This window comes from Panicum virgatum, chromosome 4N (assembly GCF_016808335.1).
Source record: "Panicum virgatum strain AP13 chromosome 4N, P.virgatum_v5, whole genome shotgun sequence".
NCBI lineage: Eukaryota > Viridiplantae > Streptophyta > Magnoliopsida > Poales > Poaceae > Panicum > Panicum virgatum.
In genome coordinates, this window is record NC_053148.1 from 15,047,348 (window position 1) to 15,074,581 (window position 27,234).

At 45.7% G+C, this 27,234-nt stretch overlaps 2 protein-coding genes and 1 pseudogene across 2 annotated transcripts; 2 read left to right on the plus strand and 1 right to left on the minus strand.

Moving 5' to 3' along the window:
- Positions 1-1,376: 1,376 nt before the first annotated feature.
- Positions 1,377-4,823, plus strand: LOC120670192 (protein DETOXIFICATION 16-like). Its single transcript, XM_039950254.1, has 7 exons — positions 1,377-1,915; positions 3,417-3,503; positions 3,593-3,649; positions 3,731-3,969; positions 4,094-4,212; positions 4,317-4,403; positions 4,487-4,823. The coding sequence occupies exons 1-7, from the start codon at positions 1,377-1,379 to the stop codon at positions 4,550-4,552; spliced, it is 1,194 nt and encodes a 397-aa protein (XP_039806188.1). The 3' UTR covers positions 4,553-4,823.
- A 4,136-nt stretch (positions 4,824-8,959) lies between these two features.
- LOC120670261 (protein MIZU-KUSSEI 1-like) lies at positions 8,960-10,498 on the plus strand. Its single transcript, XM_039950353.1, has 2 exons — positions 8,960-9,761; positions 9,863-10,498. The coding sequence occupies exons 1-2, from the start codon at positions 9,224-9,226 to the stop codon at positions 10,204-10,206; spliced, it is 882 nt and encodes a 293-aa protein (XP_039806287.1). The 5' UTR covers positions 8,960-9,223; the 3' UTR covers positions 10,207-10,498.
- A 4,386-nt stretch (positions 10,499-14,884) lies between these two features.
- On the minus strand, positions 14,885-18,160 carry LOC120669166 (annotated as a pseudogene).
- Between the last annotated feature and the right edge of the window lie 9,074 nt (positions 18,161-27,234).

A 27,234-nucleotide genomic window follows, 5' to 3' on the forward strand; every position in this document is an offset into this window, starting at 1 on the left:
GATCTTGGTGACTTTGCCGCGTCGATCGACCTTGATGCTTGCAAGCGTCGCTTGTAAATCTTCTTCGTCGCGCTTCTTCTTGCGCTCCTCCAGCACCTGGCGGACATCTTCAGGAAGATGCTCGTACGTCGCAGGGATGACGTTGTCCTTGTTGATTTCAGTACTAGAGCCCATCTTCTTTGGGGTGGATTAGATCAGTTTTACTAACCAAGATCTTTCTTCCCAGCGGAGTCGCCAAAATTTATGTTGACGTCTTTCACGGGTCAACACATAAACGCGCTAGGTCGCGCGGCGCGAGGAGGGGCTCGTTGCAACTCCTCCTGCGTGGAGCGGTCAGACCGGTCTAAGTAACCGGTTAGACCGGTCGCCGGGGTGAAACGATGATGATCGACGAACACTCGCCCGGGAGGGACGCCGTCAAGGCAGTCGCACGTAGGGTTGTTCTAGGATCGGCAAGCCACCTAGAATGGTTTCAGACGTCGCAGAGACAGAGAAAAACAACAGATGAGAGTTGGAAAAGTTAGGGTTTGGAGAAAAGGTAAAGACGATCAAAAGTAGTAATTGTATTGTGTTTTGATCGATTGGATGATTTCAATCGGCCGTGTACCCTTTATATTTATAGGGGTGGGGTGGACTTATCCCATAAGAAATCCTATTTACATATCTAAATTTATTAAAAACTCTAATTATACTCGGACTCCTCTCAGACCAGCCAGACCGATCGGGCTCCTGCCAGACATGCTACAGTGCCAGACCGGTCAGACCAGTTACAGCCAATTTTGATCATCAACATTGACGAAACAGCCAAGGATGGCGGTTCGGTGAAACAGCCAAGGAAATGCACAATTTACTCGGCGGTTTGACTAAAAGGCCAAGGAAATGGGTGCTTTCTTCGAAAACCGCCAAGGCAATTACAAATTTTCTTGGCTGCGTACAAAAACCCGCCAAGGAATTTCATTATCCTGGCAGTTAGCAAGCACCACCAAGGCAAGACTATATTTCTTGGTGGTTCAAATTTGGCCGCCAAGAAAATTATTGGCCGTCAAAGGTAATTCAGTTCTCGTGTAGTGAATTATCTTCTCTCCATGTTATTAGTCTTTTGTCAAACATTACAAGTGCTAGCTAGTATAGTGCTCTACCATGAGTGAACCACGAAACAAGGAAATTGAATGCACGACAAGTTCACTGCTCCGTTTCAAACATCTTCACCGCCGTTTCATGACAAACTAACTGAATGTGCCAACGGTATTCTCTAACACTCGGCTCCGGTGGATTGATCGAAATAGTGTTCCCTTGATCGTGTGTGTACGTATATGTTTCCCTCTTCTACTACTCAAGCTTCAACTCCTTGATGAATGATGATCAATCAGCTGGGCATGGCCAGCGCCCTGGACACCCTGTGCGGCCAAGCGTTCGGCGCCGGGCAGCACCACCTCCTGGGCATCTACATGCAGCGCGCCATGTTCCTCCTCACCGTCGTCAGCATCCCCCTCGCCGTCGTCTGGTTCTACACCGGCGAGATCCTGCTCCTGTTCGGCCAGGACCCGGACATCGCCACGGAGGCCGGCGCCTACGCCCGGTGGATGATCCCGGCGCTCTTCGCCTACGGGCTGCTACAGTGCCACGTCCGGTTCCTGCAGACGCAGAACATCGTGGTGCCGGTGATGGCGGCCGCCGGCGCCGCCGCGGCGTGCCACCTGGCCGTGTACTGGGCGCTGGTCTCCGGCCTCGGCTTGGGCGGCAAGGGCGCCGCGCTCGGCAGCGCCGTCTCCTACTGGGTCAACGTCGCCGTGCTGGCCGTCTACGTCAGGGCGTCGCCTCGCTGTAGCAAGCCCTGGACGGGCTTTTCCGTGGAAGCATTCCGTGCCGCCCTCGGGTTTCTCAGGCTCGCCGTGCCGTCCGCCCTCATGGTCTGGTGAGACAGTGAGATCCCTATTTTTTTTTTAAGGAAAAATCCATTTTTCAACCCTGAACTATGAGAATCGTCCGATTTTCAACTCGAAACTACAAAACCGGACATCCTGCACCCTCAACTTTTCAAAACCGTGCAGATTACCCCCCTCAAGCCAAAACCACCTGTTTTTTTATGATGTGGCAGTTTGTTTTTCCACGTGGCAACTGAAATTTACGAAATTGCCCCTTACCCTCTCTTCCTATGCGCCTGCACGGCCGCGCCGCCGCCGCCGAGGTCCTGTAGTGGTCATCGTCCATGGCCACGACGAGGCGCCGCCGCATGCAGGCAGAGGAAGAGGATGGGGACGTGCCGTGAGGAGGTGCGGCAGGCACAGCGCTGCCGTCGCGGAGGAGGAGGCCGCCGCGCCGCGCCTCGTCCTTGGCGAGTAGCAGCCTCCGCGTCGTCCTCCCCTGTTCGCGAACCACCATGGAGCGCCCTGTCACAGCCTCGAGCCGCCCTCTTGTCACAGCCTCGCCACCTCACCTGCTCGCGCTCACCTCCCCCGCCACGCGCACGCCGAGCGCGCGAGGCTTGCCAGCCGCAGCCCGCCATGGCCGGCTGCTAGAGCTCCACCCACCCCCTTCTTAAAGGGACTTGAATTAACTCTGCACAAGCCACCTCCATGCGGTTCCTTCCACGTGAAGCACACCCACGACCTCCTCCCTCGATCCCGCACACCGGCTGGCCCAACCCCTGGCCGGAGAGGCCTCCTGCCGACGAGCCGCACCGCCGTCGTCATGCCGCAAGGTGAGAACCCCCTTCCGACCATCCTCCTTGGTGCTCATGCGTGCGCTAGTTTCCGATGTTTGCCGCCGCCCGCCATGGCCGCCGCCCGCTCCTGCACGCCGAGCCCCACCTCCGACCCTCCTCCGTCCAAGCTAGCCCCCATGGCCGGTTCCCCGCCTCCCACTGAGCCTTCCCGGCCCGACCCCACTGTCCCTCCCTCGCCGGAGCTCCGCCGAGCGTCGCCGCCACCGTCGCCCGCCCACGGCTCCCGCAGCCGGGATGCGGTGCCTGTACTGCTCCTCCTCCGCCTTACCGGCCGTGCCGTGGCGGCGGTCCGTGCGAAAGTTGGGCGCGGAGAAGGTGGAGGGCGAGGACGTCGCCGCGAGGAGGTAGGGCGGGCACAGCGCCGCCGCCACAGCCGTGTAGGCGCGTGGTGACCGGGAAAGAGGCGCAAAGACAAAAGGAAGAGAGGGTAAGGGTCAATTTGGTAATTTTTGGTGGCCACATGGGGAAACAGCTGCCACGTCATAAAAAACCGGGGTGGTTTTGGCTTGAGGGGGTAATCTGTACGGTTTTGAAGAGTTGAGGGTGCAGGATGTCCGGTTTTGTAGTTTCGGGTTGAAAATCGGACGATCGTGATAGTTCATGGTTGAAAAACGGACTTTTCCCTATTTTTTTACATGACAGTTTCAGAAGCTCTTGCTCCATCAGTAAGTAATCTTCTTGGCATTTGCAGCTTGGAGTGGTGGTCCTTTGAGCTGCTCGTGCTCCTGTCGGGCCTTCTTCCGAACCCCCAGCTCGAGACATCCGTCCTTTCCATCACGTAATGGGAGAGACATTCCTCTACTAATTCAATGCAAACTGAATTTTCAGATTCATCAGGTCCTGACAGAACTTGCATTGCCTCCACAGGCTCAACACTGCCAACTGCTTGTTCATGGTCCCCTACGGCCTCGGCGCCGCAATAAGGTAACAAATAGATCTGCTTGTCCAGTTCCGCTCGTGGCGGTCACCGTGATCATCTCATCATCAGAGTGTCTGACCGTGCAGCACCCGTGTCTCGAACGAGCTCGGCGCGGGGCGGCCGCGGGCGGCCCGCCTCGCCGTGCGCGTCGTCATGCTCCTGGCCGTCTCGGAAGGGCTCGTGACGGGGTCGGTGCTGGTGTGCGTGCGCTACGTCTGGGGCCGCGTCTACAGCGACGACGAGGAGGTTGTGAGATGCGTGGCGAGGATGATGCTGGTCCTTGCAGTGTCCAACTTCTTCGATGGAATTCAGTGCGTTCTGTCAGGTGCAGGTTTCTGATCGAAGAACCACTGAACATAGAGACCTCTGATCTGAAGTTCTGAACCCATAGGTTGCAAACCTCGAACTCAGTTCTGCATTGCTCTTTGGATCGACCTCTCTGACTGTAGGTGTGGCTCGAGGCTGCGGGTGGCAGAAGGTCGGCGCCTGGGTCAACCTCGGCGCGTTCTACATCGTCGGCGTCCCGGCAGCATACCTCATAGCCTTCGTCCTTTGCGCCGGCGGAATGGTACGTGCTCCTTCATTCTTCTCTGTTTTCGTCAATTTTTCCCCTTTTTCTTTGGAGTGTTTTCTCCCTTGATGATTTCAGTGACGGCAACAACACATGAACAGGGCCTCTGGACCGGGATCATTTGCAGCATTGTGGTGCAAGTCGTGCTGCTCCTGCTCATCACGTTGCGCACTGACTGGCAGAAAGAGGTATGCGGCACAAAGGTTCAGTTACTTTCGTTTCATGCTGCCGTTCAGTACTGATTCGTGGCCTTGTCTGAAAACACGCGTAGGCGACCAAGGCGAAGAACAGAGTGCTCGATTCTTCTCTTCCGACAGATCTCGTCGTCGCAACATGAAGGCATATTCGGACTTTGCTCAAGCCTGTGGATTTGAAAGCCGCACGGAAAGAAATGGCCGGAGTTGATTCAGACTGCGAAGGTTGCGAAGAGTTCAGGGGTCAGCAGATAGCAGTTTACACTTCAGGCTAAGTGGCTAACCGAAGAACAGAAAGTGAACTGTAGCAGCAGAAATGCAGAGCACGGAAAGTCAATTGTAGGTTTATATCAAATCAATCTATCTCAACTTTGACCAAAAATATATATAAAAATCAATATTTTATGATATCACTAAAAGTATTTTTATAATATACTTATTTGGAGCCATAAATATTGTTAATATTTGATTCAGTTCAAATCAATTACATTCTTTTTTGGGACGGAGTGCTGAAGATTCCAACACCGGACGAACTCGATCTTACATAGCAGCAGTCGTCACAATTTCTGAAGTTTGAAGATTTCATTCCTTAATTTGCTTCCATGTGTGTTGTGCGCAAAAGAAAAAAAGAAAGAAAGGTGGGATTCATGCATGCCTACTAAAAAGCGCAGCAGCAAAATTCTAGCTTCACTGCTAGGTAAAGACTAAAGACTGCATGGGTTATTAGACAGACAGAAGGGATGATAGCTACTGCTCACTATCAGTATCATCAGAGCTCTTTATCTTTGGCTCTGAGGCTAAAAGCTTTGGATGCCAAGAGTTTTTTCCACCCCTTTTGCTTCTGTTTGTGCTTGCTTTCCTTGGATGATCCGGCATATTTATTCATGACATGCATCTAGGTTGGCAATGGTGACAGGATAGGCCGTCCTTTTCTTATACCTCTGCTGTGCTCTCCTCTTTTGCTGTCTTCTTTTGCAGACTGTGATCATGATGATGGTGGCATCTGTGCAGACCTGCAGACTGTGACGCCTAGAGGCTAGCTAGAGGTTATGGTGGTATGCATGGCCAGAATTCGCCTTTTCTTTTTTGGTGTTATGTCGAGTGACAAAGCTGTCAAAAAAGAAAAGGTAATCTTGTTGCAGGTTTTCTAGTGAGCTGGTTTTGGTTGGTCTTAGGACGACGGCAGCTTTGTGCCGTTTTGCACGAACTGAAATGTTGTATTTGTGATGACCTGTGAATCGTGAGTTTATTTGCTAAAATACGCAACAGTAGGAGTGTAGAGAGAGCCACACTGGAGCACACAGGTGTCGTGACTGGCTAGTCTCAACTACCAATGGCACTTGGCAAGATAGCACCACGGCAACAAAGCACATCTTTTCCTTTCTCCTAAGATTGTCTTTGTGATTTGACCAAGCAATATGAAGTGGTATGACTCTTAGCTTGATACATACAATAGAGTTGTGGCCGGCTCTTTTTTTCTTTTCTTGAGTAACAATAGCCTTTCTAGATGCTTCTAGATTAAGCATCACGGGCCGGCTCTTTATTTCTCTCCAAATCAAATTAAATCGTTCTCCATTATTGTGAACGCAAGGCCGGTTACACTGCTAAAAATACAAAGCTTGTGTTGATCATGATGATCCAATAATTGATTCAACAAACAAATATGCTCGGTCGATCGATTGGCGTCTAATCATGATTACTAGTGCTCTTTAATTAATCGCCGTTTCAGCGATCCTGCTATCTCGCCGCGTGCTTCTTATTATGTACATTTGCCGCTTTTTGCTCGTTTGATTTTGTTAGTATTTTGGGCATATCGATCGATCTCAATGATGAGATCAAGTGATCAACCACTGTGTAACGAACATGGCCCCATTTAGATCATTTCGAGTGATTTTGGTGATCAAGTGACAACACAATAAATGAGACTAACGAGTTTGCAAGATTGTATTTGTAGGATTCTTTAGGTCCCTTGGATAGAGTCCAAGCAATATCCGAGACGTCCAATGCACTGTTGAGACGAGGTGTCCAACCCACCGTAGAGATATCAAGTCGCAGTGAAAAAGCAGAGAAGTGCAACAAGAAAACAGGGAAAATAGAGTGAGATCGGATAATCCGACCCTCCCATAGTCGGACTATCCGACCAAAGAAGCCGGTTGATCCGACACAAAAAAGCACCATCGGACTAATGGTCGGGTCATCCTTCAGAGAGCTTGTTTGGCAGGCTTCAGAATTTACTTAAGGGTCGGTTATCCGACGCTTGCAAAGGCCCCGTCGGAGCAAGCCTCGGAGTATTCTGCAAAGAGTATGTTTGGGGGATCAAGGCGCTCTCTTAAGGACCGGATAATCCGACGCACCGTCGGACAAAGGCGTCGGAGTAATGATGTCGTGTTTGCAGGCGCAGAAGAAGAAAAAGTCTTAAGGACCGGATGATCTGACGCCCGTCGGAGTAACGCGTCGGACTATCCGACGGACTCCACGCCAGCTGTTAGAAGCTCAACGGATACCCAAGGATACAGAATGGTTGGATGATCCGACGCCCTTGGTCAGAGCACCGTCGGATTATCCACACAGAAAAAAAATTAACGGCTCTAAACGGTTAGTTACTTGGAGGGCTATATATATGGGTTTCCCCGGTCATTTGAAGTTTGCTGGATTTCAGAGAGACCCTAGACACATTGAAGAACATCTCCAAGCCAACCAAAGTGCAATTTGATCACATCCTTAGGTTTAGTGCTAGTTTAGCTCTTGAGTGAGTGAGTGAGCAAGCTAAGGTTTGTGTCTTGTGCCTTGGTTCTAAGAGAACCACATCTTGTACTCGGTGTGCCGGCCCTTTGGAGTCTTGGTGGCTCGCCGGCAACGTCTTCGACCCTTCGGCTTGGTGTGGAGCGGCGACGACACTTTTTGTGCGGGGACGTGGAGACCCCATCCGTAGTGGAGAAGCTCCTTAGTGGAACCCGTGGCCAAGGTGATCGTGATTGTGTTCACGGAAGAGACTTGGTGGCCGAGAAGTAATAATCTTTGTGAGTGGTTCAATAACGTGGATGTAGGTGTGCCTTTGTGGCTAACCGAACCACGGGATAAATCCTCGTGTCAAAGAGTTTGCTTTCTTGCATCCCTCCTTTAAGCTTCTGCATTTACTTATTGCAATCTTTGTGTGTCTTTACTTTCATAGAGTAGTATCTTGGTATGATTGACTATATGCTGCATAATTCTTTTGGGATGAGGGTTTTACATTAACTTAACCATAGTTGCACATATAGATATAGCATGATCAGCTTATGTTTTGTGCAATCTAGTTGGAGCTTGAGGTTAAAATTTTTAGTTTGACTAATTCACCCCCTCCACCTCTTAGGCTACGAGCACCCGATTCCTTTCATATTGTCGACATACGCAAACACAAGGAAAATCGATCCGCTAATCCGGAAATAAACTCCATCGGCGACACGGCATTGACGAGATCTTTGTTCTTGGAGAGCCAATTTCGTCGTGACGATGACACAATAATTTATGTTACATACATTACTCTGACTTAGATATACACGATTCCATCATCTGCCACTTATTGCCAGCTTCAGCATGATGCTGATGTGAATGTGATCGACATATAATTAACATGCACGCATTTCAGCAGTCCATGGGTAAACTGATCCAGAATGTGAATCATCATGGGTGCCCCTGAGAGTTGTAAGTAGAACACACTAGAAATTAGCTGAGAAATTGAAATTATGTTCGACAGATATGTAGTTTGTTTTTGAAACATCTGAGTGGTGTAGCAATAACTGGCAGTGATGACTTGTTTGGTCGGAAGAGGACGAAGCTCATCACGCTAGGTATAACGTGTAACAAGGTTCTGTTTGGTTTTGTTGCACAAGTTACTGTAGCAAACTTTGACTATTATTTAGAGATATTAAATAAAGTCAGTTTATAAAACTAACTTCATAACTTCTGCGCTCATTCGCGAGACGAAACTAATGAGGCCTTTGACCGCATGACTAGAGGATGATTAATGTATCATTACTGTAGCCAATCATCGATTTTTTACCATCATCAGATGTCGCGAAAAGTTACACCCATTAATAAAAAGATTTTACAAATAGACCCTATTTAGTAATACATACGTACAAGATTCCCTCGCTAGTTGCCGAAGCTAACGAAGGCCAGCGCCGGCAGTTCTTTCAACGGTGGCACACGTATGCAGCGTCCATCCGTCGCGTGTCAGTGTCGTGCGCGCGTCATGCGGCCGGCGTCGTCGCTGCGTTGCGTTGCGCCTCCCGATGCCCAGCTGTCTCGATCGCTGTATCCTTCTTCTTCCTCCTCCCCTCGCTCGCTCGTCGCCATGAAAGCGAAAGCCAAACAGTTAAAATGTTAAATCCATACCAGCGCTTTGTCATCCCTGCGCGGCTGCGCCCTGCTTTGTTACCTGTTTGGTGGGCGTAGGTCCGTCTGCTCTGCCAACCTAACCATCTCTCTCTCTCTCTCTCTCTCTCTCTCTCTCTCTCTCTCTCTCTCTCTCTCTCTCTCTCTCTCTCTCTCTCCCTCTCCCTCTCTCTCTCCCTCTCGTGCTGTGCTAGCTGCCGCTGTGCGTGTGGTCCGGTAAGTATTTATGAAGGTTTCCGCTCGCGGCGGTAGCCTCACGCTGCACCCCTTGCCTGTCCTTCTTCTGCTCTGTCCAAAGCTAACGGATTCTTCTGTCACGATGCACGTCTAAAGCTGCCACTCTCTCCAGGCCACTGCCACACGACCGCTGGCCGTCTCGCACTCGCATGTGCTGCCACGGGAGCTGAACGATCCATCGGTCATCAGGCAGCCGCGCCATGGCAGCAAGGGCCTTCCACGCCGCGTCGCCGGTGCCGGCCTCGCCGCTGCAGTCCATTAAGAACGCCACGGGCGGGCTCGCCAACCTGCAGTGGCTGCTCAGGAAGCGCGCCAGCCGGGTGCGGCACGGCCGGCCCGTCGAGGCGCCGCGGGAGCGGGACGACGACGACGAGTGCGCCTCCATGTTCGCCGGCGCCACGCCCAACGTGGCGCCCGGCGCGGGACCAGCCCCGGACCGGCGCGGCGGCGAGGCGCTGTCGCGGCTCCGCTCGGCGATCCTGGCCGTGCTGACGCGCGCGCGCCGCGGCGGGCGCCGCCGGGCGGCGATGGCGGGCTCGTCCGTCACCGGCACCATCTTCGGCCGCCGCCGCGGGCGCGTGCACCTCGCGCTGCAGACCGACCCGCGCGCCCCGCCCGCGCTCCTGCTCGAGCTCGCCGCCTACTCCACCGGCGCGCTGGTCAGGGAGATGGCGTCCGGCCTCGTCCGTCTCGCGCTCGAGTGCGAGAAGCAGCCGCCCCCGCACCAGCTATCACCAGGTAATAATCATTACCGGACTGGCTGGTTTCACCATGCACGACACCCCATATCCATGATGATCCGTCATCGTCGTCGCCCGGTCCGGCGTGCATTATTTCAGGTGACCACCAGAGTCGGCGGCCGCGGCAGGCGGCGGCGCTAGCGCTGGTGGAGGAGGCGACGTGGCGCGCCTACTGCAACGGCCGCAAGTGCGGGTACGCCGTGCGCCGGGAGTGCGGCGCGGACGAGTGGCGGGTGCTGCGCGCCGTGGAGCCCGTCTCCGTGGGCGCCGGGGTGCTCCCGGACGGCGACGACGCGGGCGCCACCGGCGGCGAGGGCGACCTCATGTACATGAGGGCCAAGTTCGAGCGCGTGGTGGGGTCCAGGGACTCGGAGGCGTTCTACATGGTGAACCCCGACGGCGGCGGCGGGCCCGAGCTCAGCATCTACCTCCTCAGGGTTTAGCAAGTCTAGTCTTCTAGAGGGCCGGCCGGCAAAGATGCTTCTAATTTGTTTGCAAGCTTCTGTTTTGTTTGGCTTAAATGCTTTTGCTTATCATTATTATTATGGAGATGGGGGCTGTGCATGCTTGGTTGTTTTGATGGGTGTGGCTATGTGAAATATTGATGGTTAATCTGATTGTGTTAGCTTAATTACGTATAGATTAAGTTTGGTTTAGTGTTAACTTTACTACTAGGTTACAGTTTGTTGTACTGTGTAATAGTGTTGTTTATGAGTAAGCAACATATTGCTGCCCCCCCCCCCCTCCAAATGATTTTTTTTTGGAAGGACTCCCTCCATGAATTTTACCGGAGCTACGTATACAGTATGGTAAAACTCCGGACAGATTTTTCGAGTACATAAATGAACAACTATATATGACTTCTGGTTGTTAATTAATGCACACAGAAAAAGGGCGCAAGATCTGAATTCATGCTACACTTTTGGCATCACATATTGCCATGATGGACCATTAATAGCCTAAGAAATAACATCACCCGCAATTAAAAAAACTAAGAAATAATAGCACATTGCTTGCCTTTCATAAATTTTTTTTGTATATTTTAGCCTACTAGATGGCACTCTTGTCTTGTTGGTAGATGGAGGGAGCTAGTATATTTGTTGATGGAGGGAGTACAAAACACGACTATGTATGTGAAATTCTCATGTGAGATATTCTTAGGGTTCAAGAAAAGAAGGTGCATAGAGCAACTCACACATTGTGTATATATGCACTCTCCTTCAATGATTTTTGCAATTGTAATTATGTGCATTTCTGAAATATATATATAGCAGAGCTACTAGTACTACTTGAAAACATGGACTGTGCATATGTGAAGTTTTATTATCAGATATCTTGTGTTCTCTACAAAATGTTTGACTCTTGGATCCATTCTATGGAGACCAAAATTTGACACAAGGTGTTAGATGGTAGCATGCTCTTTTTCATAACCAGACCTACAACCAGGAAACTAAATATCATTGGACAACTTTGTGCATCTTTTGAGTAGAGAGATGTGGCTAGGTACATTAATTCAAAGAATTTCAAATCGTATATATTCCAAGTGTGGTGTTAAACACAATTTATCAGCTTTGTCTTTACTAGTTCCTGTGCCATGATATTGGGTAACTGGCTCAATAAAGTATAGCAAGTGGAGTATATATGAATTGTTGAAAGCAATGGAAAGTTTGGTGGGAAAGCTAAAACAAATGCAAAGAATAATCATGCAGGTCAGGACTTATTCTTTAGTTTTGTAACCCATCATTTGGTTTTAATAAAAGCTTTTCATCATCATTGTATACTGTTTACAATGCTACTTATTTGTGATAATAAAGCTATTTGGTAGGCATATCAATATGTTGCCCTTTTCTCTCTGGCACGCCAAAAGGATGGTGTTCATCCACCATGCTGTCCTTTACTGAAATGAATTCGCCAACCTTTAATTATTGATTTCTGTTCATTTTTACCTTTTTATCTCAATTGTATATACTAACTGAAGGCACACAACATTTCGAAACAGCAGGTAGAAAACATAATTGCTATTACAAGTTATTACAAAAAATATAACACAAACACATATAGCATAAAATGGATTACATACCATTTCCTATGGACCGGGCAAGCAAAAAAACTACTTTTACAATTTTTAGTGCATATATAAGTCCAATATATGTTAAAAATGTGTAAACTCCAGTGCTTCTATTTTTAGTTTTTATTTATCATTGCAATTATTTTTGGTCAATTATTCTATATTGGTTTGTGCTTCACTAAGAACACTAACGTGCATTTACTTGCGACCTTTTCCTTTGAATTAATATAGACATATGAAACGTAACTAATAAAATACTATGGTTTGATTTATAAAAGTGAATGGGGATTAATCTGTTTTGGAAGAACTGAGGAGTACGAAAGAAACACAATGGTTCGTACCAAGTAGTAAAGCTGATTTCAACCTTTATACATGCCCAATGACATTGCTTGATTTTGTTGTTATTTTTTAAAAGGAGAAAAGTTCAGTGGTACCAGAAAAAGAAAAGTTTCAACATATCCTGATCTTCACTAATCTACTTCGTCCCTATCATTAAGGTTAAGGTCATCAGATGGTGCTACCTTTCCCCTTTTTGTCTATCATATTTAATTTTGTATTTTTCCTTTGTGCTTTTCTTGAATCTTTATTCCCTTGTTGGTTGGGCCAAGGTAAGAAGTGGACCATGCGGGGCAGTGGACCAAGTCATTTAGACGGATTGCAAGCATGGCCCATGCATGCATGCATGCATATGTGGGGGTGCAGCAAGTTTCTAGGTTGTTGGGCCACCGAGAGACCTGAGCAAGATTCACAGTGCTGAAATTAAGTCATGCAAATTAACCTACTGATTCTAGACTTGGGTTAAAGTTTTAAAGCGTGGCAGTGCAGAAACGACTACTTTGGGTAGTCTTTTGGCAGCCATGGGATACGGTTAATACTTGCGCAGGCATGTCGTTGTTTTCCATCTCTGTCCACGTACACCTTTTGTGTTCTCTACATGTGAATTGACAACAAATGCTTCAGACTTGTGAGTACGTATCCAACCAAGATCACTTTATTTTTTAAAACACAGTACAAACACAGATGCTCACAAACACACGCACACTCACCTTTATGAATACACGTACGCAACCGTATGATTGAGCAGGCAGATCGTTGAGATTGACGAAGTCACCACTGGCGCCTCGCTATCGACAGGCACGTCGCCTATCACTGAAAGAATAACCCCGGTTAAATTCTGGATAAATCCAAGAAAATGCGAGCACCAGTGCCGAGTCGAGGACTTGAACTCTGGTGGACAGGTTACACCACAAGGAACCTTATCAGCTGAGCATAGCTCAGCTTGCAACCAAGATCACTTTATTAAGGCTCAAGTTTCATAATTGGGTGAGCTTCTTCTTCTTCCCTTTTCTCACAACTGATGAACTGACACACCAAAGTTCAAACCGATTCCCTATTTGATACAAAAACTTGAATCAGTACAATATTGTTCGTCCTTTCAATTCTAGCAATTTGTAACTTAAGCAGGTTTAAATAGCTAGCTGAGGGTACGGTGTATGTCATATCTAGTTTTGTTTTATGATTATTACGATAGGTAAATCATATTGGACCCACAGTGTACGGTGTGAGTCTCAAAATTTTCAATGCAATAAGATTGCGCAAAACAAAATAGTGGGTCGAAACTAATAGACAAATAAATTTTACGGGAAAGCTATATGATAACCGGGTATTTGTCCCCCCTCTCACACCAAGATTTTGCTTCTTCCTCTTCCTACCAATTCAAGGCTTTCTCTACCTCCTTCGACCTCCGGCGAGATCGCTCCGGCTAGGTTGGGGTTTGGGCTCCGGTGATCTCTATTGCCGGGCTGAGAAGAAGGACGAGAGTGGTAGGCTAGCCCGACGAAGGTTGCCGGCACGGGACGGTGAGGCCGGCGGTGCTGGCACCGGCTGCCGGGCAATGGAGGAGGCCGGTTAGGCCAGGGAGGTGCGTAGGCGACAACAACCATGGTGGCGGCGGCGGCGGCGGATAGGGTAGGCAGAGGAGCGACGGGCGCGGGAGGGTCTCGCCGGAGCCCTGCGCCAGCCGCCGGAGCTCCTGCGAGACCCTCCCACGCCGTGCAGCTAGGGAGGCGGGATGGCAGCGGGGGTGGCGGCGCACAAGGAAGAAGGAGGTCGGGGGACAAGATGAACAATGCAAGGAAGATCCACCGTCAGATCTTGATCTAATGGTTAAAAAAATTCAGGTGTGGAGAAGGAAAAATACGCGATTATGGTACAGACATCCCCAAATTTTAACTCAGGTTAACAACATACTATTCTCAACTTAGAACAACCTCTGATAGCCATCTCAGGGCTGTTCCATGTGTGGTTGTTAAAGTATGCATAGACTGTAGCTCTTATTAGACTGCTATGGTGACCAAGATTGGGCATATGCAGTTGTATTTTGTTTCAGAACAATGGACTCATTCGCTCATTCTAGGTAACAATGAACTCATTCGCTCATTCTAAATAATATTTGCTAAAAGTTGGAACTATGGACATACTCTTTAATATTTAGTATTATGCACCTTTGTGTATATTTGGAACTGCACGTTGAAGGATTTAACTTCATGAACAGATTGTCTATAGTTGTAGTATGAAATTGTGAAATTATCTTATTTCTATGTATTACTATTTGTTGTTTTTAAATGTTATAATCTAAATGATTTTCTGAATAAAATGAGTTTTTTAAAACAAATTTGTTATAAAGAAAATGAGAAAATGGGTGGGATTCTGATAAATCCAATAAATGTGTCTATCGATGATATCTGTCCCCCCCTATCATTAATGTAAACCTTGAAGGTGAAGGAAAGTCCCAATTTGAAGGTGAAGGATATGGTAACCAAGTTGATGATCGGTAACTTTTCTTGAACAATAAACATGCAAATTAGGGAAAAAAATCTCACGTTCAGCTAACAAATAATAATCACAATATTATGGACTTTGTATTGTTTATTATAGTAGAAATATGGAGAACCGAATTCAATCAACATACTAATTTGGACGTGAACAAAGGAAGTGGCAGATTCTCCTCAACTTGTTATGCTCTGAGGCATTAGAAATGAGTGTATAAAGTTTCACCGGGGATAGCTTGCTGATAATAGCATTTCCTCTTCCATGGTGTATTGCCTGCTAGCTGGGTCGTCAGTTGACATGTAATGAGCGATAGTTTCATCCCCTTCGTTTCTTGTTGGTGTTCCATTATATAGAACTTGTCTCTTCTTAACTAGCAAGCTTTCAAGGGCCATCTCCACTTCCCTCATTGTAGGCCTATCTTCTCCCTTCAATTTTGTACACTTTGCTGCTAGTGTGGCTATTTCTTGGATTTCTCCATCTTCCACTTTCATGACTTGGGGATCTATTATGTCAACCAGTTTGCCTTGTGTGAACAATGAAATAAAATGTGAAACAAGACCATCATCATCGACAGACCTATACACATATGGTTTCTTTCGAGTAAGCATTTCTACAAGAAGGACACCAAAACTAAAAACATCACTCTTGTCCGTTAGTCGGCCTGTGTAATAGTACATTGGATCCAAGTAGCCCATCGTTCCTTGAACCGCTGTAGTCACTCCTGTCCAAAGTCAGATACCTTTGCAGTTAAAGCATCATCAAGAAGTATGTTGGAGGACTTAATATCTCTATGAAATATTGGCATCGAAGCAGATGAGTGTAGATAGGATAGTGCTTTGGCAACCTCGGTTGCTATCCTCAATCGGTGATACCATGATAGTGATATTGGCCCTTCAACATGAAGATGTCGACAAAGAGTTCCATTTGAAATGAACTCGTAAACTAGCAATGGGACTTCTGTCTCAAGGCAACATCCTAAGAGCTTCACCACGTTTCTATGGTTCACTTGAGAAAGAACTGCAACTTCATTTATGAATTCATTGATTTCTCTTTGGACTACTATCTTTGATTTCTTGATCGCCACAACACGAAGATCTAGAATTCCTTTAAACACGACACCATGCCCTCCACCACCAATTACACGAGCGCTATCAAAATTATTTGTCGCCTTCTGTATGTCCCTTAAGGTAATTATCATCCTTTCACCAATGTCTGTATTGAATGATATTAATTGCTGCAATAGTAACCCATGATTTTGCTTGAAATTGTTTTGTTTCATCTTCTTCACCTTTCGTAGCTTGACTTTGCGCATTATGTAGGGCCCACCAAGGGCTAGAAGCAAAATACTTGTTCCACCACCAACTCCTAGCCCAATGCTTAAACCTAAGGAAATAATTACGGGACACATTAATGATTTCAGAGTAAAATAATATATCAAGCTGTATGTTTATTGTTTAGTTCAGGTGATAAATTTCTAGGTTGTGATAATATAATATGTTGCACATAGTGGCTTCTAACCTGTGAAGGAATTCTTGATAGTAACACTTCCTCCTTTTATGGCAGTATTTCCATATGTTCCATCAGGACATTGGCAATGGAAACTTCCAGGTGAATTTTGGCATATCCCATAGCACGAGTATGCTTCTTGGTGTTCGCACTCATCAATATCTAGGACACATGTTCAGGAGGAAAAAAGCATGAACACCGTTGTTTCAAAGGATTTGTCAATTCAGAAAGTAGTGTCACCACAGCTACATATATGAGATTATATATCACCAACTTTTTTGTACCATTAATTCTTACAAACGTCCAACATGGAAGAGAAATAGTCCCATGAATACATGTCGTATACAACATTTTAATCATTCTTTAGGGATGTGTTGCATACATTTTATTTCATGTTTTAGAATTTTATATTATTCCATTAATGTAGGAGTGCTAGGTACTCCATTGCTTGTGTGAACAATGACAAAAGAGGTCGATCTCGACAACGCAAAATTGGGTCAAAAATAGTAGTATGCATTTTTATACAAAAGAGGGGGAAAAAGAAGCATTTTTGTACCTTTGCATCCATTGGGGATAGAAGCATTCCCTGTATATCCACTTGGACATGTGCAAATATAGCTTCCTACAGTATTCTTGCAGTCGCCATAGCATGGGTAGATTTCTGATGATCTGCACTCATCGATATCTAAACAAACACAATAATAGCATGTCCTCAATATATAGAGTTACTTATGTTCCATTACAAATCTAGCTACTCCCTCCGTTTCAAATTATAAGTCATTCCAAGAATTTTAGAGAGTTAAAGTTTTTCAAATTTGACCAAATTTATATAACAAAATAATAACATTTATGATACCAATTAAGTATCATTAGATTCTTTGTTAGCTATATTTTCATAGTATACCTATTTCATGTCATAAATCTTTGTGTTTCTCTCTATAATTTTGGTCAGACTTTGAGATGGTTTGACTTTCCAAAATTCTTGAAATGACTTATAATTTGGAACGGAGGGAGTAACCGATAACAAAACGTTACGTACCCTGGCAGCCACCGAGGATGTATGGATTGCCCTGGAATCCGTCAGAGCAGGAGCACACATAACCATTGAACGGCTGCTGGAAATCAGCACCAGACATGGAGTTTCGGCAGAAGCTGTTGTCACTGCGGCATTCAGGAGCAGATGCGTTCGTCGGACATGTCGAGCTGCTGATTACCCAATCCAGCGTTGCCGGGAGCGCCTCAGGGACACGGACATCGCTCCCATCAATCATGTCCCGGCTATAGTTGAAACCACCGTCAGTTATGTAGGCCGTGGTCGACAGCTTGTAGTACCGTTGGTCGCCATGCTGTGATCCGTGAAGGTTGTACGCAGAGTAGCCCAGAGCTATGTTGGTGTCGCAGCAGCCGATGCCCGTGCAGTTCCCGGCAGGGCCTAGGACGATGCTGCCCAAGGTACCACCACCGGACTGCCCCAAGGGGACGTATGGGCAAACAGCGGTGCAAGAACTGACCAGAACGTCGCGGTCGCCGGCTGCCCGGAGGTCGACCTGGACGCCGCAGCCGACGACCACGAGCCTGTTCGCCGCCGATTCGGACAGGATGTACGGCCCGCCGCGTGGGAGGCCGCCCCATGTCCCGTTCACGGTGGCGTTCCCGCCGTCGAAGTCGAGGCGCACGCGCCTCCCGTTGACGCGCACCCTGCCTCCGGGAACTGAGATCTCGAGCACCTCCAGGCTGGTGGCGCCGTCTCCGAGGAGCAGCTTCGGCGGGTTCTCCTGGTGGCTGCAGGTCAGGTTGAAGCCGGCGGCGTGGTAGCAACCGGGCTCCAGGCCGAACGGGTAGGGGATGTCTATGTCGCCGCAGCTTCTGGTGCAGTTTCTCCCGGCCATGCCGGTGGCTGCCGCGGCGCCGAGTGGCGTTAGCAGCAGCAGCAGCAAGGAAATTACTAGAGCAGCGAACGCCGCATCTCCTCTACTCCCAATCTTTTCCATGTGTGGCGATGGATCAACCATCTCACTACTTTAATTTGTATCTATACTCGATCGCTAGCCTTCTTATGTCCCTCAATGATCAATATATGGTACTTGTTTGAAGCAGCCCGCCGGCGTGCTATTACTTTTTATTGCACGGTGACTTGGTCGTTTAGTTAATCTTCTTCCTAGGTCGAGTGTAGTTTTTGCCGTGACTTAGACGTACGTTTTGTTTGAATATAAGATGTTTTTTTTTTAAAAAAAGTTAATAAGATGCTGTCCATTGACGATTTGCAGAGCAAGTAGCTAGTAGCTATCGCTGCCCTGAACCATTTCTCATACATTGACATGGTCAACTTCTACGGTGCCTAGTCGGATATTAGGAATTGTAATTGTACAAAGTCTTTCCTTGTCACCGACTAGGAAATACCCACAGCCTGCTTTTAACTCTACCCCTAGACCATATACAAGTCACGTAGGGATCCCTTTAAAACACGTCTACTACATCATAAACACCCGGACACAGACACACAGGCCATCGTTCAACAATTGGTGTATATCCCTTAATCCAGTCTCAGTGGGAGGTATATCCCTTAATCCAGTCTCAGTGGGAGTGTCATCACTGCTAGAAAAATCAACATTAGTACCGGTCAGCAACCCCCATTTAGTACAGGCGGCTGACCGGTACCCATTGGCCGGTACTAAATGGCACGCCTAGTACTAAAGGTGCCGTTTAGTACCGGTCGGTACTAAACAGTTTTACAGCCGAAAAATAAAGAAAAAAATCTTGAACCCATTTTTCACGCGTAAATGCGCGTGCGCAGTCGCGAGAATTCGAACCCATGACCTCCAGCCTCGCGTGTAGCTTCCTTACCATCCCAACTATACACCAAATGTGATTGGGTAGAAGATGCATTCCTTTTAAAGTAACCCGTAGAGAGCCATATAGTACCGGCCCAAGCCACCGACCGGTACTAAATATCGTCTTTTAGTACCGGCCGGTGTCTTGGGCCGGTATTAAATGTGCCATTAGTACCGGCCCAAGACACCGGCCGGTACTAAAAGACGACATTTAGTACCGGCCGGTGTCTTGGGCCGGTACTAAAATGACTCAGGGGACGTTTAAATTTTGGCCCGGTACTAAAATGACCACGGGGCAACGTTAGTACCAGACCAAAATATGTCTGGTACTAAAGGCATAGGACGAATGAGCTTTTTTCTAGTAGTGCATCAACACAGTTACCAAGACTGGAAATTTGAGAATTGTGCCAGTGGAGTGTCATGGGGATGACATTCCTCTCATATTTCATGATACTCCTCTATCCTCCCTCCTCATACTATTGGCACATGTTAGCAAATTTAATCTCCATAACACTTATATAACAAAAAAAATTATTAGGTTAACATATGGTTCCACTTCCATACGTTTAGGACCATACATAATTCCACAGGTCATAGTTCCATGATTCATCAACCATACATGTTCCATCAATAATATATGCCCACAAGCTAGCCTATCATAAGCAAATGGTTACAAATTACTGAGTCTTGGTCTCTCAGATACATAAATTGATCGGTCCATTCAATGGACACTGGACAAGCACAGAGGCACAAAGGAAATCACCGTATTACATTTCATTGCCAACAGCCCAATAAAGAAAGGAAAATTTCCTTGGAAGGCCCTGAAAAAAATGACGCTCCCATTTATGGCCCTGAAATAGTGAAACTCCCTTCTAGAGCTCTAGTTTTATTTTCGTTCCCTTCCATGACCCTACTGTTAGTTCTGCAGTTAAGTCCCAGTTAAGTAGCTGTGAAAAGACCAAAATACCCCTAGCACTGCATAAGCAGATAGAGAACAGATATTGGGTATATATTATTTTTTGGCAGCATGATATTAGTTCATTTAGTGGAGCTCACCATATCTTGGACTAGTTGTCTTAGTATGTATTAGTTCTCTAAACGAACTAATATCATGCTGCCAAAAATAGTACATGCCCAATATTTTTTTTTCTGGCCGTGTTTGGTTCCCGCTAGGGAATCCTAGCACACGCATTCCAAAAAAAGAATCTTGTCCACATGAAGTACTAAATGAAGTCTATTTGCAAAATCTTTTTAGGAATGAGTATAATTTTTCGCGACGAATCTAATGATGGTAATTAATTGATGATTGGCTACATTGATGGTACAGTAACAATCCTCTAATCACGCGGTCAAAAGCCTCGTTAGATTCCTCAGGGTTCCTAGCCGCGGGGGTTCTGAAGTTGGTTTTTATAAACTGGCTTTGTTTGACACCCCAAATGGATGGTCAAAGTGTGTTCTATAATTTTTCTAGCACAAACCAAACAAGGCCTATCTGCTTATGTAGTGCCAGCGGTATTTTGGTCTTTTCACAACTACTTAACTGGGATTTAACTTCAGAATTAGGGGTAGGGACATAGAAGGGAACGAAAATGAAACCAGGGCTATAGAAGGGAGTTTCATTGTTCTAGGCTGTAGAAGGGAGCTTCATTTTTTTCAAGGCCTTCCAAAGAATTTTTCCCAAAACGCCAATACAGTTACCTGTGGGTTGTGACCTGTCCCCTCCGGTCCGATCCCCCTTGCTGCCAGCAGCATAACAAAACAAAATACTTCAAGGCCCATCAATCTAGTTGGTGGCAAATGACACAAGTAAAGAAATTTTAGAAATGCTTAAAATGCATACTAGCAAAGAGAATGACACAAGGAGATATTGGAAATATACTTACTAGTTGCTGGACACGACACATGTTGGAAACTCCACAGATTCAATGTCATCATCGCCATGTTGCTCCTGAAAAATAGTACAAATAGATAACCAGATGCACAACTTAGTAAAAATGGTTTGAACTGAAACACTATCCAAAATTACAATTACGAACCACAAGAATATATAGGAGTATCATTGTCTTTTGAAGAGGCTCTTATCCAACTATGCACAAACTAATTTAATGCTTGAACCATGGCTGGTTTTAAAGAGCTCATGTCACTACTACAAAAACGTTGATTTGTCCCGGTTGGGAAATCCCTGTTGTCCCGGTTTCCCAACCGGGAACGCCAGTCCGGGACAAAAGAGGACCTTTTGTCCCGGTTGGTAACACCAACCGGGACAAAAGGTGCTGCCAGCATCCACATGGCTGGCGCACCCTTTTGTCCCGGTTGGTGTTACCAACCGGGACAAAAGGTCCTTTTTTTTCATGTTTTCCTTTTCTCAATTTTTTTCTATTTCAATTATACTTTTGCATTTCAATTAAACTTATGTATTGGAATTCAGTGTGTATGATCTCCACTAATATATACATATATAGTTACTTATATAATATTTGTCCTAGATAGTTTTCATATATAAATTAATTCACTTATATATATATATATGTATACACATATCTATACATGTGAATTCCTTTACATATGAAAATGTCTAGGACCAATATATATATACACATATATATTATTGGAGTGCTTATATATATAATACATACATACTCCATCGTATTTGCATAGGTATATTTGTTCTTAATTACATAGGTATATTCGTTCTTAATTACATAGTAGAATTCGCCTTTTGGAAATTTAATACATACATACATACTCATAAATATAAATTTAATACATACACACACATATATATTTACATAGGTATATTCGTTCTTAATTACATATATACGCGTATATTGTCATATTTGCTGCGATTGTCAATATTAGATATTCCATCATAGTAGAATTCGTCTTTTGGATCGAGAACTTGCTCAACAATAAATCCGGAGAATTGTTCTTGAATCGCCATAATCTTTTCCTCCGGTATGAGTTTATCGCGCATCTCCCCGACCTATGGAAAAAGGTGGTAATTAATTTCGACTAATTAAAATATGAGTTCAAATATTAATAAGTTTTTTACTTACTTCCTCCTCCCAATCTGTCCAGCCCTTTGGAGGACCTACCAGACCATGGATGTTCTCGCATACATAGTATGCGCACAATACAGTGCCTTGCTTCTGCCTCATACACTTTAAGAGAGAAGAAATTATCAGGTATTTACATGAATATATAATAAAACTAATGAATCGTGCAACGAATCATCCAAGTGCGTACCGAAAAATCTGTCTTGATCTTCAATTCCTTGTCAAATTTGCCTGGATGATTTTTAGCGAATTCTTTCCAAATCCTGTGCATGATTAGAACAATTATAGTCAAGTAACAAAGTGATTCAAATTATCGGTCATCGACGGAGTAGTGGTAGAATTACTTTTTCATCATGTTAAGAAGATTTACGTATTGTTCTGGAGGTCTCCTCAATGAGTCCATAACCACGAGTAGGCTCTTCTCGGGAATTATGATAATTAGGACCCAGTGTTCACTACAAGATTATACAGAGGCAGTTCTTGGTAGTTAAGGTTTAAACAATTCGATTATAGAATAGAAAGAGTTAGACAGAAGGAATCACTCACGCAAAGTTGTAAGGAAACAATATCATTTTCTTGTTGTGATGAACGCTTATGTACTTGAATAAGTTTTGGAATAGCTCATCGGCATTATCGCGTAGAATCCTCCAATTACAAGTAATTGGGTCGATGAAGCCGAGGTGAGAGTATCCCTTTCTCCTGCAAGTTTGTATCTCCATTCTACATGATACCGAATAAATCAAGAGATCAGTATGTTGAGATCATGCAAAACAATACGTAAGGAGAGTAAAATACTTACAGAACCCACAAGCCGACCATAGAGATGTCGAGGGCCTCCTGATGGAATAGTTGGTAAATTTCTTCCCAGTTTATCCATATAATGGCCTCCCCCCGTAAGAAATCGTCATCTTTAATCTTTGCGCCCTGCATGAAGATGCAATCAGCCATCGCACGCATGTAGTGCTGGTGCAGTTTATACATTTGCGTTGGAAGCACAGACACTACTTCGGGGGGTACAAGAGTTTTGCCGATCTCAAACGTCCATTTGACGACCACATCAGCCTTTGGAATATCTTCTCCCCCTGCAATCTGAGCCGCCGTCAGGTTTGATTCTTTCAAAAATGTAACAAAGTCTTGTTCTTGCGTCGTCTGTCCCACTACGAGAGGCTCTATTGATTGTTTCTTTTGGGCTCCGAGCTGTGGAACGTCGGACGATGACGACTTTGATTGTTTCTTCTTTTTCTCAGTAGTTTTGATAATTGTGCGTTCGTAGTCTTAAGGGGGGTCTCTCGGAATGAATTTTCTCTTATTTGCTTCGCACATTCCCTTAAAAAATTTCAAATCTATCGGATTTATCACTTTCTCGGGCTCCGGCTTCGGCTTCGGCTTGAAGTGCTCTTTAACTGTTTCTTGAGTTATCCGATCGCATTCTTCAAGGCTCATGTCACAGGGTTTAATAGGAGCCTCCTTAGTTTTCTTCTCCTTTTCCTTCTTCTTTGGAGGCTCCATAGCCGGTGCAGCTACCTTCTTTGCCGGCGGCCATTTCTGCTTCTTTGCCAGCGGCGGAGGGGGTGACCATGGAGGCGATGGTGACGCTTGAGTGTTCATCGGCGCATGAGATGATGGTGATGGAGAATGTGCCGGTGAACCTTGCCGAGACAATGCTGCCCTTGGGGAGTTTTGCGGAGATGCCGGTCTTGGAGAGGCATGCTGAGATGCCGGTCTTGGTGTTTGATCATCCGACTTTAGGACAATGTAGCGCTTATCCCATAGGATGTAGCCATGAATGGCTTCTGCTAGTGTCCTCTCCCCATCGCTTCCAGGAATATCAAGCTCAAGCGTCTTCCAACCCTGGCACACCTGCTCCACACCAACTCTTGTGTATCCAGGCGGAATTTGTTTCCCGTGGTACACGTCGCCTGGTTGGGTTGGCATGGCGGTACTGTACGCAACAGTGAACATTAAGTTCTTAACGGCAGTCTGCAGGTCACAAGGTGTCCGCTGGGTGATCTCATCCACTAGAAATCACTGCGGAGCCGACACTTCAACTGCGGCCTGGATCCCCGTTGGCTTGGCGATGGCGACGTCTGTGGAAGCGCAGCTGCTTTTCTGCTGAGACAGGTGATCGGCTGCGACATTAGGCTCTGGAGGCACCGTTTGCGCTTGCTGTTGCTGGCTCATTGCTATGGCCACTTGGCATTGAACCTCTTCCTCCAGTCTTTGATCGTGTGACATGAGCCATTCCTCTAGCCTTCGCAAGTGCTCCCGCTCATCATTCTTTCTTCTTTGCCGGCTTCTATATGATTCAATGTAATCCCTGAACCCATACTTCCACGGAACCACGCCTTTGCCTCTTGTGCGTCCCGGATGCTCTGGTTTCCCAAGGGCATAAGTCAGCTCGTCCCTCTCTCTATCCGGCTGGAATGTTCCCTCGGCCGCTGCTTGTATGGCCTCCTGTAGTCTCTGGGCTGCTCGCTGGATGTTTGGCCCATAGATGTAGTCACCAGTCAATGGGTCCAAGCTTCTCCCGTGACCATAAAACCAGGTCCTTGACCTTTCAGGCCAGTTCATGGTCGCGGGTTGGATGCCTCTGTCAAGCAGATCCTGCTCCATCTTCTCCCATTTGGGTATTGCAAGCTTGTAGCCTCCTTGGTCTAGAGTGTGATGGTACACTTTCTTCGAGGCATTGTCTTTAGCCTTCTGCACCTTTTGAAGCCCAAGCTCTGAAGACTTGTATTCCACAAATGCATCCCAGTGACCCCTGAGTTTTTCGAGCTCGCCGGTAAATACGGGTGTGGTCCCGGTCTTGATATCTTTCTTCGTCAAAATTTTCTTGAATGATTGCAGCTGTTCGACCATCTTACTCAGGGTCTAGCGCTTGCATATCTCTTCGGATTCAGCTGGAACCGTGAAGTTGTTCTTAAGCTCGCGCCAGCACCATTCTTTTTCTCTTTCGGGTACCGCTTCCCGTTCCTCACTTGGATTGAAAGCTTTCCAGAGCCTGAAGCTAATCGGGATGTGGTCCCTGACAATACATCCAGATTGTCTTATGATTTTTTTGGCGGCAGCTTCTGGAGCGATCGGTTCGCCATCTGGACCAACTTCCGTTATAATGAACCGCCCTTCCAGTTTTTTTGTTGGGCCTCGCTTCGTCTTTTTCTGCTGCGACGATGATCCAGACGGCTATAAAAAAACATTCATAGTATTCATATAGATTCAGATGAAAATATGATTGTCACTACAAATAAGTATAGTTGTGATATGTACATTAGTACTTTGTTCAGCAGCAGCGTCATCCTGAATAGATGGTGGCTCAATTCCATCACCGGACATATTCAAATATATGTCGGTATTGCTGCCATCATCAGCTTGTTCAGGGACATCTCCTTGATCTTCGCCAATCATATTCAACAGGAACTGTTCGTCTTCCGCGTCTGTGTGTCGCGGGTCCATCGTAACTAAAATATGAATACAAATAAAACCCTTAAAAAATTCTCTAAATAATCCACATATTTGCGAGCATTTGACTAAGTACCGATCGATGGACGAGGTAGAGTAATATTCTCTAAGTAATTCAAGAAATAAACTTGAAATATTCTATATATGAAATATTCTAGACGGTTTTTTTCACTAAGTACCGATCGATGGATGAGGTCGAGAAATATTCTCTAAGTAATTCAAGAAATATAAAAAGAAATATTCTATCGATAATTTCACTAAGTACCGATCGATGGATGAGGTCGAGAAATATTCTCTAAGTAATTCAAAAAATATACACAAAATATTCTATCTATAATTTCAATAAGTATCGACTGTAAAATATTCTAGATGGTTTTTTCACTAAGTACCGATCGATGGACGAGGTCGAGTAATATTCTCTAAGTAATTCAAGAAATAAACTTGAAATCATCTATATATGAAATATTCTAGACGGTTTTTTCACTAAGTAACGATCGATGGATGAAGTCAAGAAATATTCTCTAAGTAATTCAAGAAATATACATGAAATATTTAAAAGAAATTTAAACTCACTTTACACATACATACATACACATTCATACATTTAAAAATTTGTAAATATACCTTTATTTACACAACAAATTATGATTTCACTCTAAACAACAAATTATGATTTCACTCTAAATAACATGAACTCTAAATAATGTAATTTCAAAAGTAATTAACACCCTATTTGTAATCAAAATTAAACAAATTAACAAATAATCTATATTTTACAACATAATTTCTAAACAAATAATCTATATTTTCAAATTTAAACAAATAATCCATATTTAAACTAATTTCTAAATAAATTTAAACAAATAAAACACATAATTGGTTAGGGCGGCGCCGGCCGGCGGCGCCGGCTGGGCGCTGCAGTGGCAGGGCCAGGGCGGCGCGTGGCGCACGTACGGCGAGGGCGCGCATAGGCGACGGCGGGGCGAGCCGGAGGACGCGGGGCTCGGGGACGTTGGGCTCGCGCGGCTGGGTCCGGGCCGGGATGGCGGACGTCGACGGCAGCGGCGCTCGCAGGGACAACGGCACTCGGGGACGTTGGGCTCGCGCGGCGGGGCTCTGGGCTGCGGGGCTCGGGGACGTTGGGCTCGCGCGGTGGGGGAGCAGGGGACGGTGGCGGCACCAGGCGCAGATGAGAAACCAAGTGTTAGGGGGAAGGGCGAAGGAGGAAGGAAATATATGGTGGGGGAACATTTGTGTTAGTGAGATTGTGTGTGTTAGTGAGAGAGTATAATGTGTTAATGTGAATGTAATTTCATGAAATAAATAAAATTAGTTGAGTAATCCATTATTGAATGAAAATTATAATTGAGTCTGGTAATTAAGTGAAAAATATATAAAATAATATATATAACACATAATGTATAATTGTACAGTACATATATAATAAAAGTATTCAAATTGTGATTATATTTTTATACAATAATATAAAATGATTCAAGTACATGAAGGATTAGCGGTAACAGACTTTCTCTTCACAAATGTCAATTGATTATGATCACGGCGCAAGTATGGAGCATCATCATTGGCTAGCAGGATGCATGGATCAGCATTTACTTCGAAAGGTGGAATGGCAACAAAATTATTATATTCTTCTGACAAGTCTGTCTGGTCCTCCACTCCAACGATGTTTCTCTTTCCTGATAGAACTATGTGTCGCTT